Source organism: Mobula birostris, chromosome 8, assembly GCF_030028105.1.
Source record: "Mobula birostris isolate sMobBir1 chromosome 8, sMobBir1.hap1, whole genome shotgun sequence".
NCBI classification, from domain to species: Eukaryota; Metazoa; Chordata; class Chondrichthyes; order Myliobatiformes; family Myliobatidae; genus Mobula; species Mobula birostris.
Window position 1 is genome coordinate 10,102,647 of NC_092377.1, and position 15,832 is coordinate 10,118,478.

A 15,832-nucleotide genomic window follows, 5' to 3' on the forward strand; every position below is an offset into this window, starting at 1 on the left:
TATGTCATTCTCCAGTACAAGAGTGCAAAGGAAAACAAAATGATTGATACTCTGGATCCAATGCAGCGTTAAAAACACAATAAGCATAAAGAACACAATATAAATATACAGTAAATATAAAAGCAATCCTATAAAACAGAATGTAACTTTTCGAGTATAGCTGTACATAGAGTAATTGGCCACATTACTAGGCACCTCCTGTATCATATACCTCAGACACTGCATAATGCTACTCCGCAGAGCGCTGATTCAGTACAATGCGGTTATTTATTTCTTTATTGAAATTTTTAAAAAATAACAAAAATTAATTCTAAACAACACTTAAAACTTCTCAAGAGCGGCCACCATTACAGTAAACATTCAATCAGCCAATGAGAGTGGATTACATACGCTCTGAGCCACTCATAGCCAATCACGTATTAGTTCATACTCTGCCTCCCCTGCGTGTGTAGAAGTCCTTGCCCCCTCGCCAATTTATTCCGTTTTTTTCACCGATAATGTCTGGAAAACGGCCTGTAGCTTTCAGTGAGGGTAGTACATCTGAGGTGTCTAAGAAAAGCATTAGCATGGATGTGAAATTGCAATTGGTACAACGTTTGGAAGCTGGAGAGCGTCAGGTTGATGTTGGCGCCTCTTTGAAATTGGCTACATCGACAATCAAAACAATTATAAAACAATGCAGACAAGATAAAAGCTTCTGCAACAATGACCTCAAAGTTATCATCAACAAAGGTGACTCATTCAAGGAGCCATTTGCTTGAAGAAGTGGAGTATAGACTGAATATATGGATGGGTGACCAAACGCCACAAAACATGCCCCTAAGCCAGCTGATAATAATGGAAAAGGCAAGAAGCATCTTCAGTCATATTCAAGAAGAGGAAGAAGATACATCAGTAACATTCACAGCCAGCAGAAGTTGGTTCGGTAGATTTAAACAGTGTAGTAACTTCCATAGCATATGTATCTCTGGTGAAGTGGCTGGCACAGACAGCAAGGCAGCCTGCGATTTTCCTGCAAATCTGAAGGGCATAATCGAAAAGGGTGATTATCCTCCCAAGCTTGTCTTCAATTTTGGAAGAGAATGCCCTCTTGTACCTTCATCTCCCGAGAAGAGAAACATGCATCTGGGTTCAAGGCTGCAAAGGACCGGTTAACTCACTTGCTAGGAGGCAATGCTGAAGGTGTCTTTTAAGTTAAAGCCTATTATTGCGTATCACTCTGAAACACCACGAACAATGAAAGGCATTTTAAAGTCAAGTTCTACCAGTGATCTGGAAATCAAACAAGAAAGCCTGGGTGACGATTGATGTTTTCCAAAGTTGGTTTGTTTCACATTTTTGTGCAGCAGTGAAGCGGTATTGTGAAGAGCATGGCCTTCAACTTAAAGCATGTTGGTGCTTGATAATGCCCCAGGCCACCCTAAGAATCTTGACATGCTTTGGTCCTGCATTCCTGTAGAAGTAGTTTACCTTCCACCCAACGCCACTTCATTACTCCAACCAATGGATCAAAGAGTAATATCAAATTTTAAAGCCTACTACCTTCGTCACACAGTCAAGCAACTTGTAGAGGAAACAAAAGGTCAAGACAAACAATCCATAAGGCAATTTTGTAAAAACTACAACATCATGGAAGCTGTAGACAATATCAGAGCAGCCTGGGATGAAGTAACTTCAAACTTCATGAACGGAGTGTGGAAGAAGCTATAGCCAGAAGCATAGCTTGACATCCTAGGATTTCAGGCGGAATCAGGCATCCAAAACATCGTTGAACTGGCCAGTGAAGCAGGATGAGAGGATGTTAATGATGGCGATCTTGAAGGCTTACTGCATTCTCATGGTGAGAGCCTTAATAACGAGGAGCTTCGAGATTTGGCAGAACAGCGCATCCTGGGTGAATCTAAGGACATGGATGGAGAAGAGGAAACATCAGCAAGGAACTCACCACAAAATTCCTCAGCGCTGGCATCACCACGATCACACAAATCATGGACCGGTTCATCGATAATGACCCTGACGGGGAGCAAAGCAAAGAGAGGTGTTCTTGGCATGATTTTCTGCTGCCAAGAACAGCTTCATGAGAGGAAACTTAAGAAAAGGCTGTCAAATCTCGAGGCCTACTTGAAGAAGAAGCCTTAAGTTAGAGGAGGACCCACAGCCTGGTCCCTCCTCTGAGATGTAACCACCACCCGCTCCCCTCCGCTGCTTCTGTGATGTGTTGCTGCTCCACTGATGTCCAGGTTAGGCCTATTTACGTGTTTGTTACTCCACAAATTGCTGTCTATACATAAAATAAAATCTCCGATATCTCTGGTTTAATTGGTTTTCTAATCAGGCACGCGTGTCCATTTACGTAATGTTATAATGACCTCGCATAGCACTGATTTACATAGCGGTTCGCCTCCGAGGAACGCATCCTCAGCGTTGAGAGGGGTCTGAGCGTGAAGTGGCCACTGAGTACGCATTCATGGTTAGCTGCTGCTGTGGCCCATCCACGTCAAGGTTCAGTGTGTTGTGAGCTTAGAGATGCTCTTCTGCAAACCACTGTTGTAGTGCGTGGTTATTTGAGTTGCATTCACCTTCCAGCCAGCTTGAACCAGTCTGGCCATTCTCCTCTGGCCTCCCTCATTAACAAGGTGCCACTCTCTGGATGATTTTTGTTTTTCACACCATTCTCTAGAGACTGTTCTGCATGAAAATCCCAGGAGCTCAGCAGTTTCTAAGATTATCAAACCATCCTGTTTGGCACCAACAATCATTCCATAGTCAAGTCATTTAGATCACATTTCCTCCCCATCCTGATGTCTGGTCTGAACAGCAATGGAACCTCTTGACCATGTCTGCATGCTTTTATCCATTGAGTTGCTGCCACATGATTGGCCAATGAGAAATTTGCATTACGAGCAGGTGTATAGATGTACCAAATAAAGTGGCCACTGAGTGTAAACAGATTGCACGTACATAAAGTGACACTAGGTGCAGGACTACCTGAACATAAGGTGACCTCATTGTCACCATCATTGAAACTAGCATTTCATTCCAGATTTGGTTATCAAATTAATTTAAATTCTCCAGATGCCGAGTTGGAATGTGAGTGCCAGTCTTTAAGTTGCCAGTTCCTGCCTCATTACTTGCACAGTAATATAAACACTGTGTTAACACAGCACTGGTTTCTGTGATCAAAGGAAACATGTTGCTCCATTTGATCTGAGCCATAAGACTGAGATGCAATAGCAGAAAAAGCTGGTATTCTGTAGCTGACACAAAATACTATGGGTGCGATCGTGCTTCTTGTGAATAGGAAGGTCCTGATGATACTGAATGCACACAGTGCCGCAGCTGGTAGAGTCGCTGCCTCACAGTGCCTGGGTCCCAGGTTCAATCCTTACCCCGGGCGCTATCCGTATGGAGTCCAGACCTTCTCCAGAGTGTTACCCTAGAATGCTCCAACTTCCTCCCACTTGCCAAGACATGAAGGTTAGTAGGTTAACCCACTGTAAATTGTGCAAGTGAGTTCATGTACGGAGATCCAGTGAAAAACCTGCCTTGCATTACTGTTCATACAGATGAACTCATTACACAGTTTACTAAGGTCACGCAAGGTAAAACAATAACAATGAAGGGGCGCAATGGTAGGGAGTGGTTAGCTTGACGCTGTCACAGCTTGGTGCGCTGATTCTGGCGTTCCTCTGTATGCTCCTTCTCTTGTGCACGTGTGTTTCCTCCCACAGGCCAAAGACATATCACTTTGAAGGTTCATTGGTCTTTGGAAATTGTCCCGTGATTAGGCTCGGGTTAAAACAACGGCGTGCTCGACAGCATAGTTCGAAGGACTGGAAGGGCCTATTCTGTATTGTATCTCTAAATAAATAAATAAAGTGTAATAGCTACAGAAAGAGTGCACTGTAGATGATCAGTAACATGCAAGATCATAACGAGGTCGATTGTGAGGTCAGAGAGATTAGTAATTATACTAGTGAAGGAAACAGAGAAGTTTTCTTACACAGAGAGTGGTTGGTGCGTGGAATGGGCTACCGGCGGCGGTGGTGGACGCGGAAACGATAGGGTCTTTTAAGAGACTCCTGGATGGATACATGGAGCTTAGAAAAATAGAGGGCTATGGGTAAGCCTAGGTAGTTCTAAGGTAAGGACATGTTCGGCATGGCTTTGTGGGCTGAAGGGCCTGTATTGTTCTGTAGGTTTTCTCTTTCTATGTTTCTAGAAAGAGGCTTAGAAGTTTATGGAGAGAATTTAAGGGGTTAGCTCCTAGAAGCTAATAGCAGTCACCAAAAGTGAAGACGGAGAGTGATGGAGTAGACTGAATCACAAATAATTCAGTGTTGTATGGACTGGATATCACAGAGAAGGGAAGGGAGGTTGTGTGAGCTAGGACAAATAAGATAGAGGGAAGAGTCAAGAGCCTGCAACTGGGTAGGGCTCAATTTTCTCCACACATGCAAAATAGTGGAGGAACTCAGCAAGTCAGACAGCATCTATGGAGGGAAGTAAATATTGACATTTCAGCAATTGAAATATCAGCTGTCCATTTCCCTCCATAGATGTTGCCTGACCCGGGTTCCTTCAGTAGTTTGTGCCTGTTGCTCAAGATTTCCTGTATCTGTAGTTTCTTTTGTTTTTGACTGTTTTCTAGTCTTGAACATTGACCTTCCGAACACTTGCACTGTAAAGCGTTATGCTCGCCACTGCACTACAGTCTGAAGTGTGAAGGAGATCCTCTCAGGTACAAACAAAAATTTAAAAAAAGACAACAGGCATCAGCCCAAGGTCAGTGATTTGCTGCAGAAAAACTCCCCATTGATTCAGATTTATTTATCACGTGTGTATCAAAACGTAGACTGAAATGCATCATTTGCATCAACAACCAACCCAATCTATTGATATGCTGGGGGCAACCCGTCAACATAGCGTACCCACAATGTTCAGCAGAACAATTCAAGCAACAGCAACAAAGATTATCTTTATTTAAAGATTAGCTTTATTTGTCTGTGACTCTGTTGTCCATTCATCCCTCCCCACTGATATCACTCCTGACACTTACTCCTGAAAGTGGGGCAAGTGTTACTTCTGCGTAGTCGCCTCCTTCCTCCCACCATTCAGTACTTCCAGGTGAGGCAACACTTCACCTGAAAGTCTGTCAGGGTCGTCTACTGTACCTGGTGTTCCCAATGCGACCTCCCCTACATCGGTGTAGATTGAGGACACCGTTCTGTTTGCCACAACAGGTGGGATTTCCCTTTAGCCAACCATTTTAATTCTACTTCCCGTTGTCTCCTCTACTGCCACAATGAGGCTACTCATTCCAAGTAAGAACTGGAATTTGATTGTAAACAAGGTAGGACAAATGAAACCTGATTGGTTGAGGACTAAACATCATCCTTGATGAAGATGGCAGAGCTTGTCATCGAAACAGCGGTTAAAATTGATACCTGTACCTGACTGGAAGCCGGAGAAGAGCTTATTCAACACCTTGTTCTGTCTGAGTAGCCTCCTACCTGATGGCATGGACATCGATTTCTCTAATTTCCCCTCCCCTTCTTTCTTTATCCATTGCCCATTCTGGCTCCCCTTTTACTCCTTCTCCTCACCTCCCTATCACCTCCTTCAGGTTTCCCTCCTTCCCTCTCTCCTATGGTTCACTCTCCTCTCCTATCAGATTCCTTCTTCAGCCCTTTACCTTTTCCACTTGCACCACCCAGCTTCTCAATTCATCCCCTCTTCCCTATCCACCTGGTCTCATCTATCATCTGCCAGCTTGTATTCCTTCCTCTCAACCTATCTTCATATTCTGGCTTTTTCCCCTTCCTTTCACAGTCAGTCCTGATGAAGGGTCTTAGCCCGAAACATGGTCTGTTTATTCCGCTCCATAGATGTTCCCTGACTTGCTGAGTTCCTCCAGCATTTTGTATGTGTGTGTGTGTGTGTTACTCTAGATTGAGCTGAAGGGCAGGAAGGTTGAGAGGAGAATGTAAGTTCGTATATTACTGTCATATACTGAGGCACAGTGAAAACCACTGTGTTTTGCATGAAATTGACCGTTGCATCAAATCAGGGCATCAAGATTGTCTGTCTGTCTAGGGACCATATCCGATGCGGACTTTGGTGACCATGGTTTTCTATATAGACCTATCCTTCGTTTTTTGGATGACTTCCATTTCCTTGATGTGTAGCCACCTGGCTACGCTTTTGATGTACATAAGCCGATGTCTTCCTCTAGGTTTGTTCTCAATCTTTCCAGAGAGTATGAGTTTATCTAGTTCATCTTTCTGCATGATGTGTCCTAGGAATCTGAGTTGTCTTTCTCTTATTATTGGTATGAGTGATCGAACTGCTTGGGCTCTTCTGAGAACTTCTTCATTTGATGTGTGTGTGGTCCATGGTAGTTTTAACATTCTCCTGTAGAACCATAGTTCAGCTGCTTCTATTTACTTGTTATTAGACTGCCAAGATAATTGAATTTGTTGACTTGTTTGATGTTTGTATTTCTGATCTTGATCACACATTGTCTTTCTGGAGATGACCATGCTTTCTGTCTTCTTGGTGTTGATTGAGAGGCCTCTGCAATTACTTTCTGCTGCCACTATAGTGAGTAGCTCTTGAAGTTTTGTTTCTGAGTCAGCTATTAGTACGATGTCATCAGCATATCTGATGTTATTTATATTATGGCCTCCAATTGTGAATCCTTTAATGTCTTTGATACTTCTCAAGATATTTTCACTATACAGGTCGAATAAGTCTGGCAAAAAGACACAACCTTGCCTGACTCCTCTCATGACATTCACATACTCACTCACTTCTCCTGCTATTCTGATGGATGCTATCTGGTCCCAGTATAAGTTTCTTAAGAACTGTATATCTTTCCCATCTATGTCAAGATCTTGAAGCATTTCCAGAAGATCTTGCTGTCTGACAGTGTCAAAAACTCTTGTATAATCAATGAAACATAGGTTGATGTCTTTTTGTACCTGGATGGCTCGTTCACAGATCATCCGTAGCATATCAAGATAGTACAAGGGAAAATAATAACAGAATGCAGAATAATGTGTTATAGTTACATAGAAAGTGCAGTGCAGGCAGACAGTAGTGTCCAAGACAACAACAAGGCAGATTGTATAAGAGAACCATTCAGCAGTCTTATAACAACAAGATAGAAGCTGTCCCTGAACCTGGTGATATGTGCTCTCAGAGGATTTCTAAGGTGAGGAGTTACTGGGGCGTGGAGAGCATAGGGGAAGTCAGATTCAGACTCATTTATTTATCATACGTACATTGAACCATTCGGTGAAATACGTCATTTGCGTTAAAAACCGACACAACCTAAGGACGTGCTGGGGACAGCCCACAACCATTCTGGCGCTAACATGGTACATTAACAACTTTCAGCAGAACAACAGAGAAGGCAACAAGCAACGAAACAACAACAACAAAAAAAAAGCACTTTTCAGCGCAGCCACCCACGTATTTACAAAATCCTCCGACCCCAGGACGGCCCTTCTTCAGCCTCCTGTGCATACGTAGAATTGCAGACCATTGAACTTCAACTTGGCCAGCTGATTCTCAGACCTAGGTTTCCGCAGATTTCCGGATTTCCGATCGGCCTTCCGGGTTTTGATCTTCGACATCGATGCCAGGGCTCGCCGATGACAATAAATGAGGACCCTGAACAGTGGACCTCAAACTCCAGTCTCACTGAGCAGTGTACCAATCGGGGTCACCGGCCTTTGTGCTTGCTATCACCAAAGAACTCTGATTCTGGGGCTGCGGTCCACTCAGTGACGGGGGAGGCCTCCAGCCCTTGCCTTCACAGGTCTGCCGGCCCATCGTCCGACCACTGATGTCCATTCTGCTGACCTTCAAGCACGGAGCAGGGGTAGAGGCCTATACTAACACATGCAAAATGCTGGAGGAACTCAGCAGGTCAAGCAGGAGAGGAATGAAGAGGTGATGTTTCTGGCCATGGCTTCCATCAGGACCGGAAAGGAAGGGAGAACCGCCCCCTCCCCCCACACTGTCTGCATTTTGTGTGTGTTACTCTGGATTTCTGACATCTGCAGGCTCTCTTGTGTTTATGAGAGGCCTAAACTCTGTCCTGACCCCTAATTCCTTCACATTTATTTATTTAGATAGAGAGCACAGAACGTGTCCTTCGAGCTGCGCTGCCCAGCAACCCCTGATTTAACCCTAGACTAATCATGGGACAATTTACAAAGACTAATTAACCTCCTTGCCAGTACGTCTTTGGACTGTGTGAGGAAACTAGAGCATCTGGAGAAAACCCATGCGTTCCATGGAGAGGGAGTACAAACTCCTTACAGAGATAGAACTCCGAACTCTGATGCCCCGAGCTGTAATATCTGTCTCTGAACCCTATCCATCCCCTATCTCAACTCCCTGTACCCAATGCCATCCCTACAGTCTGCAGTGAGGCCAGTGCTTGTGATTCTCCGGGTGATACACCTTGTCGTGCCTCACTAACAGGTGAATGACTGAGGATCTAGAAGTGTCGCAGTCCATCATTGCCTGCCCCCAACTCTCATCCCACCGCATTGACCTGCTTTATGTTGTGAGCTAATTTAATTAATCTTAGGCTGACAACTTTGATGACCCCTAGGGAAAAAAAAATATTTCTACTATCTAATGTTGCTTTAACCAGAAATTGTGTCAGAACAGAGATACTTAATTCTATTTATTTATTTCATGACTTACTTTTCAATAACATACGCTTACTGAGCTTGTGGTTAAAAGTTGGCAGGGTAAAGCTAAACAATCACTAATATACAGGTGGGTGAGAGGAGATAAGAACGAGGTGCATGGAATTTGAAGAGGGTGAGGTAGAATGAATAAGGATTTATTTTCCTTAATGCAGGTGCTTAAATCTAAAACTATTAGTGCAAAAGTAAGTAAGTTATAATTACTTACTTATGATGGAGGTGTATACAAAATGATAAGAGGATAGATTGAGTGGACAGCCAGAGACTATTTCCCAGGATGCAAATGGCTTATACGAGAAGCCAAAATTCTGAGGTGATTAGAGGAAAGTACTGGCTTGGAGGTTAATTAGTCAGCAGTAGGTTTCTTTCACAGAGGGTGGTGGGTGCGTGGAACATCCTGCCAGGGGTAGTAGTAGTGGTAGAGGCAGATACATTAAGGGGCATTTAAGAAACTCGTAGATAGCCTTTTGGTTGATAGAAAATGGAGGGTTGTGTAGGAGGGAAGTGTTAGATTGATCTTGGAGTAGGTTAACAGTTCCTGGGCCAAAGAGCCTGAACTGTGCTGTACTATGTTCCGTGTTCAGTGACACACTAGCCTTCATCATTCAGGGCATTGACTATAGGAGTTGGGATGTTACTGTGAGGCTGCACCTGGATTTTGGATACCCTGGTATAGGAAAAGCTTATTCAACTAGAAAGAGTGCAAATGTTGCCAGGACTCAAGGGCTGAGGTTGGACAGGCAAGGACTTGGAGCACTGGGGTAGTGGCAATCTTATAGAGGTTTATAAAATCGTGAAGAGCATAGATAAAAGAAAGAGAAAAAAGATAAATTAGTTTTATTTGTCACAAGTACATCAAAACATACAGTTTTATGTCAAATCAACTCGGTGAGGATTGTGCTGGGCAGCCCGCAAGTGTTCTGGCGCCAGCATAGCGTGCCCACAATTCGCTAACTGTACATCTTTGGAATGTGGGAGGAAGCCGGTATTGGTCCATGGCATAAAAAATGGTTGGGAGAAAAAGTATAGAGGGATATGGGTCAAATGCTGGCAAATACCGAGCTAAGCTCTTATCTTTGAAGCAAAGAGGCAACTTGATAGAAGTGTGTAAGATGATAAGAGGCACAGACAGAGTGGACAAACAGAGACTTTTCCCAGGGTGGAAATGGCTAATTTTAAGGTGATTAGAGGGTAGTATAGTGGGAAATGTCAGAGGTAGGTGACTTACACAGAGTGTTAAGTATGCACAGCCATACATGGTGGCAGAGGCAGATACATTAGGAACATTCAAGAGAATCTTGGATAGGGACATGGATGAAAGTTAAAAATGGAGAGTTCTATGGGAGGGAAGGGTATTGATCTTGGAGTAGGTGAGGTGGTCAGCACAACATTTGCGGCCGAAGGGTCTGAATTGTGCCTACTGTTGTATGTTCCATGTTCTAAATAGGACTAGCTTTATAGCATTTTCAGTCGGTATGGATGATTTGAACCAAAGGGCCTTTTTCCTTGTCGTATTAGGAAGGAAACAGCGTGGAGAAGACAATTTAATCTCCAACGGGGTGTGGGGAGGTCAGAGTAGTTATTTAGGTCGAGAGTGTAATTAGTGGGAGGAGAAACAGTGAGTCTGGCAGTGAGAGCAAGTGAGAGTTTTATTTATTTCATTATTGAGGTACAGCGTTGAATAGGCCTTTCTGGCCCTTCAAGCCACGGTGCCCAACAATCCACTAATTTAATCCTAGCCGAATTTACAACGACCAATTAAACTACCAATCGATACGTCTTTGGACTGTGGGAGAAAACCAGAGCACCCAGAGGAAACCCATACAGTCACAGGGGAGAACGTACAAATTCCTTACGGGCAGCAGTGGGAATTGAACCCTGGTCACCTGTTCTGTAAAGTGCTGTGCTAACCACTGCACTACTGTGCACGATGGTGAAGCTGTGGGCTGCACAGGGCCAGCATCCATTGTGCAAATTAGACTTTTTTTTTCCCTCCAGTAAGTGAAGATAGAATGAATTCAAACCTAAGCTGTGTCCATTTACGCAAGGTGCGTAACAAGTAAAGTAGATGTACTCAAAGTTGATGTTTCCAATTGTGGGGAAGTCTGGAACCAGAGGGCACAGACTCAGAATAGGGGGACATCCATTTAGAGCAGAGATGAGGAGGAAGTACTTTAGCGAAAGGGTGGTGAGTCTTTGGAATTAATTGTCTGTGGAGGCCAAATCATTGGGTATTTTTAAAGCAGAGGGTCACAGTCAGGACGTCAAAACTTACAGGGAGAAGGCAGGAGAATGGGGTTGAGAAGGATAATAAATCAACCGTGATGGAATGGCGAATGATCAATAAGCTGAATGCCCTAATTCTCTAATGCCTTGTTGTTTTATGGTCTAAAGCTCTTAATTGAGATGAGGGCTTGCTATACTGTTGCTATCACTGGAATATGACTGAGAGACAGGCAGGACTAGCAACCCAATATCTCAGGGTATGGGGTTTCCAGAGGAGGCGGCTTATGTAAATGGGGAGGAAGTATTGCACTGCAGGTTAGAGACTAAAGGGGGATATCCAAGATAGGTCCTCAAACAAGACCACATGGGTAGAGATTACAAACAAAAAGAGTGTTGTCTCCTTTCCAGTGTGTATTACAGACCTCTCAACAGTCAACAAGAGATAGAGGGGCAGTAATCAGATATCAGAGACATGCAATAAAAATAGGGTTGTAATACAAGGGGACTTTGATTTCCTAAGTTTTAGCTGGAATTGCCTTATTAATAAAGGCTCTGAGGTTGGCATTTTTGAGGGTGTGTCTAGGAGAGCCTTATGACAGTGTATAGATCAAGGATCAACTTTATTTGTCATGTATATTTGCATGTATTCGGAATTTGCTGTGATGTGTGGGTCAGGTTGTGACATGCAACGAAAAACAACATTCAAAGTAAATGTATTATCATAGTACATATATGTCACTATATAAAGTCCTAAGATTTACTTTCTTGCGTGCGTCCTCAATAAATCTATAGAATAATAACCATAACAGAATCAATGAAAGCTTGCACCGATTAGGCACACCATTTGAGGCTATGTTTTCTGATCTTAGACTCTCCCACCATAGGAAACACCTTCTCCACATCCACTCTATCGAGGGCTTTCATCATTCAATGAGGTCACCCCTCATTCATCCGAATTCCAGTCAATACAGGCCCAGAACTATCAAATGCTCTCCCTATGACAAGCCGTTCAATCCAGGAATCATTTTTGTGAACTTCTTTTTAACCTCTCCAATTTCAGCACATCCTTTCTAAGATAAAGGGCCCAAAACTGCTCACAATACACCAAGTGAGACCTCACAAGTCCTTGATAAAGGCTCAACATTACATCCTTAATTTTATATTCTAGTCCTCTTGAAATGAATGCTAATATTGCATTTGCCTTCCTCACCACCAGCTCAACCTGCAAATTAACCTTTAGGGAATCCTGCACAAAGAGTCCCAAGTCAATTTGTGCCTCAGCTTTTTTGAATTTTCTCACCATTTAGAAAAGTCTACCCTTTTATTTCTTCAACCAAAGTGCATGACAATACACTTCCCTACAGTATATCCATTTGCCACTTCCTTGCCTATTCTCCTAATCTAAGTTCTTCTGTAGCCTCTCTACTTCCTCAAACTTCCTGCCCTCCACAAATCTTCATATCAAAAGCAAACTTTGCAACATCCAAATCATTGACATATAACCTCTCTGACGGTGGTGTCTGAAAAGAGGATGCTGTCCAAGTTGCATGCCATCTTGAACAATGTCTCCCATCCACTACATAATGGACTGGTTGGGCACAGGAGTACATTCAGCCAGAGACTCATTCCTCCGAGATGCAACACAGAGCGTCATAGGAAGTCATTCCTGCCTGTGGCCATCAAACTTTACAACTCCTCCCTTGGAGGGTCAGACACCCTGAACCAATAGGCTGGTCCTGGACTTATTTCCTGGCATAATTTACATATCACTATTTAATTATTTAAGGTGCAACTGTAACGAAAACCAATTTCCCTAGGGATCAATAAAGTATGACTATGACTATGAAAAAGAAGTGGTCCCAACACAGACCCCTGTGGAACACCACCGGTCACTTCAGCCAACCAGAAAAGGCTCCCTTTATTCCCACCCTTTGCCTCCTGCCAATCAGCCTCTGCTTTATCCATGCTAGAATCTTTCTTGTAATACCATGGGCTTGGAGGTTGTTAAGCAGCCTCGTGTGGCACCTTATCAAAGGCCTTCTAAAAATCCACATACACAACATCAACCGATTCTTCAGAGACCCCCACCACCCAGGACATGCTCTCTTCTCAATGATGCTATCAGGAAGAAGGTGCAGGAGACTCCGGAGTCTCACTACCAGGTTCAGGAACAGTTACTACCCCTCAACCATCGGGCTCTTGAATCGAAATGGCCATTCTTTTGAGTGTGCCAGTGTTTCGAGAGGTTTTGGCTCATATGGCCTAGGTGAGATCAGGCTTGAGCAAGGTAAAGTTTCTCTCTTTTTGTTCTGACTGGTTCATTCCTCCTCTGTTTTGGTATAGTAGTGTAGTGAGAATTGTTCCAGGGGCAGTGTTTTGTAGTCTGGGATGTGGGAAGTCGGGGAGACCTCCAGCCTCCTGGATAAACACACCTGCACCAGGTGCACTAGCTTGTCTACTTCTTGGGGGTACTTGCATTCATGACCTCTGGTGATTAGGCCTGTCTTTGAGTCTGCTGGCCCTGGCATGGATGCTGCGTAGCCTCCTCCCTGATGGGTGTGGGACCGACAGTCTATGAGTAGGGTGGGTGGGATCATTCATGATGTTACTGCCACCTTTCTGAAAAAAATGTCCTTGATGGTGGGTAGGCTGGTGTCAGTGTTGTGTTAGGCAGTTACTGCTGCTGCTTCCGTTCTGCTGGGCATTGTGGGCATGCTATGTTGGTGCCAGAATGTATGGTAACACTTCAATTCCATTCAATTCAAAAGCTTTATTGTCATTCTAACCGTACATCAGCTCTGCAGGGCAGAATGAGACAGCGTTTCTCAGGAGCAGTGCAATCATAACATAACAAACGCAACACTAAATAATAAACATAACAATAAATAGTAAAACACAACAGCCACATGTCAGTTAAAATCAAGTTATAAGTGTCCAGTGCAAGTTAAAAGTGTCCAAAGCAGAGTCAGTTGGAGCAGCTATTTAGCAGTCTGACTGCCTGTGGGAGGAAGCTGTTTAGTAGCCTTGTGGTTTTAGTTTTGATGCTCCTGTAACGTTTGCCTGATGGTAGAAGAACAAACAGTCCATGGAGAGGGTGTGAGGGGTCTTTTATGATGTACCGTGTCTTCTGTCTTCACTTCCAAGCTGCCCTCAGTTATTGAGCACTATAGCACAAAAACAATCCCCTGGGCCCATCCAGTTCATGCCAAACTATTGTTCTGCCTCGTCCCATTAACCCACTCCAGACCATCGCCCTCCATACCCCTCCCATCCATGTACCTATCCAAACTTCTCTTAAATGTTGAAGTTGAACCCACATCCACCACTTCCGCTGTCAGCTCATTCCACATTCTCACCACCCTCTGAATGAAGAAATTCCCCCTCCTGTTCCTTTAAACATTTCACCTTTCACTCCTAACCTACGACCTCTTGTTCTATTCTCACCCACCCTCAGTAGAAAATGCCTGCTTGCATTTCCCCTATCGACACGCCTCATAATTTTCTATACCTCTATCAAAGCTCTCCCCGTTTTCTTAAGCTACCTAGGTTGTGTTGGTTGTTAATGCAGATGACACATTTCACTGTATGTTTTGGTGTGCATGTGATAAATAAATCTCAATCTGAATCTGAAAGCCATGCGGGAACATGACTCGAAGCATGATGTAGCAATGCCTCTCAACCCACTGAGATCCCTTAGGAGATTGTGTGCTGCTCCAGATTCCAGCGTCTGCGGTCTCTTCTGGCTCCATTCTCAACTTGTCAGAGTGTTCCAAGTGCACGTTTCCTCCTCCGTTCCTTTATCTTTCAATCTTCTCTCCATATCCCACTGAAAGGCCAAGTGGATTAGGATGTACTTAGACTTTCGGTGAATCTGGCTGCATTACTTTATCGGAGTGCACGAACTGTTTTATTCAAGAGTGCTTAGTGTCATTTTTCAGTACGCAAGTGTAAAGAAGAACAAAATGATTTTTAGTCTGGATCTAGTGCAGCATTAAAAACATATTAAGCATAAAAGAAAACAATAAAAAACACAAAAATACACAATAAATATAAATATGAAAGCAATTATATAAAACACAATATACAAGTAACTGTTATCTACTTAAAATCAGTCTATACATAGACTAATTGTATGTATGTACACAAGGTGATGCTAGGTGGTGTGTATTTAGTGGTGCTGGGGTGAGTTTGTGGGTGGACATGTTGATTAACCGGACGGCTTGGGGGAAGTAACTGTTTTTCAGTCTGCTGGTTCTGGCATTGTTGCAGCTCAGCCTCGTCCCTAATGGGAGTGGGACAATCAGTCCATGAGCAGGGTGGGTAGGATCTTTCATGATATTGCTGCCCTTTTTTTCCACCACCTTTCTCTGTATGTCCTTGATGGCGGGTAGGCTCACTTCTCTGGCAGGGATTCGGTAATCCAGGAGCCTTGGGGTTATATCAGTGCCTATGTTCTCAGAATCCCTGTCTGCATTGAGAAAATTAACCGTCGGTTTTACTGCCTGAGCTCCGTTCCAGAAGACGAGAAGACAATGTTGGAACAGACATCCTGAATACATATGGCGATGTCATTTGGTCTGCGTGCACACTGCAATACTAGAAGTCAGCACTAGGAGGTAGTCATTGTATTCTTGGAGCTGTTCAAAGCAGCCCGTGGACTGGTCGGCCTGGTGCTCTGTACAATCGGACGAGCTGTTTCTTGCCTGGCCCTTCCCAGCCAGGAGCACAGACAATCCTGCTTAGCTGATAGTTATCTGGCTGGATTGTGGTCTGAAGGGCCCAACCATCCAAAGTGCACACAGCACATTCAAAGTTCAAAGTAAATTTATTATCAATGTAATTTAATCAAAGTAACTCAATTTATTCCTTTTTTTTGT

The 15,832-nt window shown here is 43.7% G+C and overlaps 1 protein-coding gene across 4 annotated transcripts in view; it reads left to right on the plus strand.

Annotated features, from left to right (window-relative positions):
* The window catches only part of adat2 (adenosine deaminase tRNA specific 2), an 83,822-nt gene that overhangs the window by 53,082 nt on the left and 14,908 nt on the right, over positions 1–15,832 (plus strand). The window contains exon 5 of one of the 4 annotated variants that reach the window (XM_072264778.1): positions 4,652–4,701. The exons of the other annotated variants lie outside the window; for them this stretch is intronic. Within the exon in view, the coding sequence (XP_072120879.1) occupies positions 4,652–4,657 (6 nt within the window). The 3' untranslated portion in view covers positions 4,658–4,701. Of the gene's footprint in view, positions 1–4,651; positions 4,702–15,832 lie in introns of those variants that run through there. 4 annotated transcript variants of the gene reach the window in all.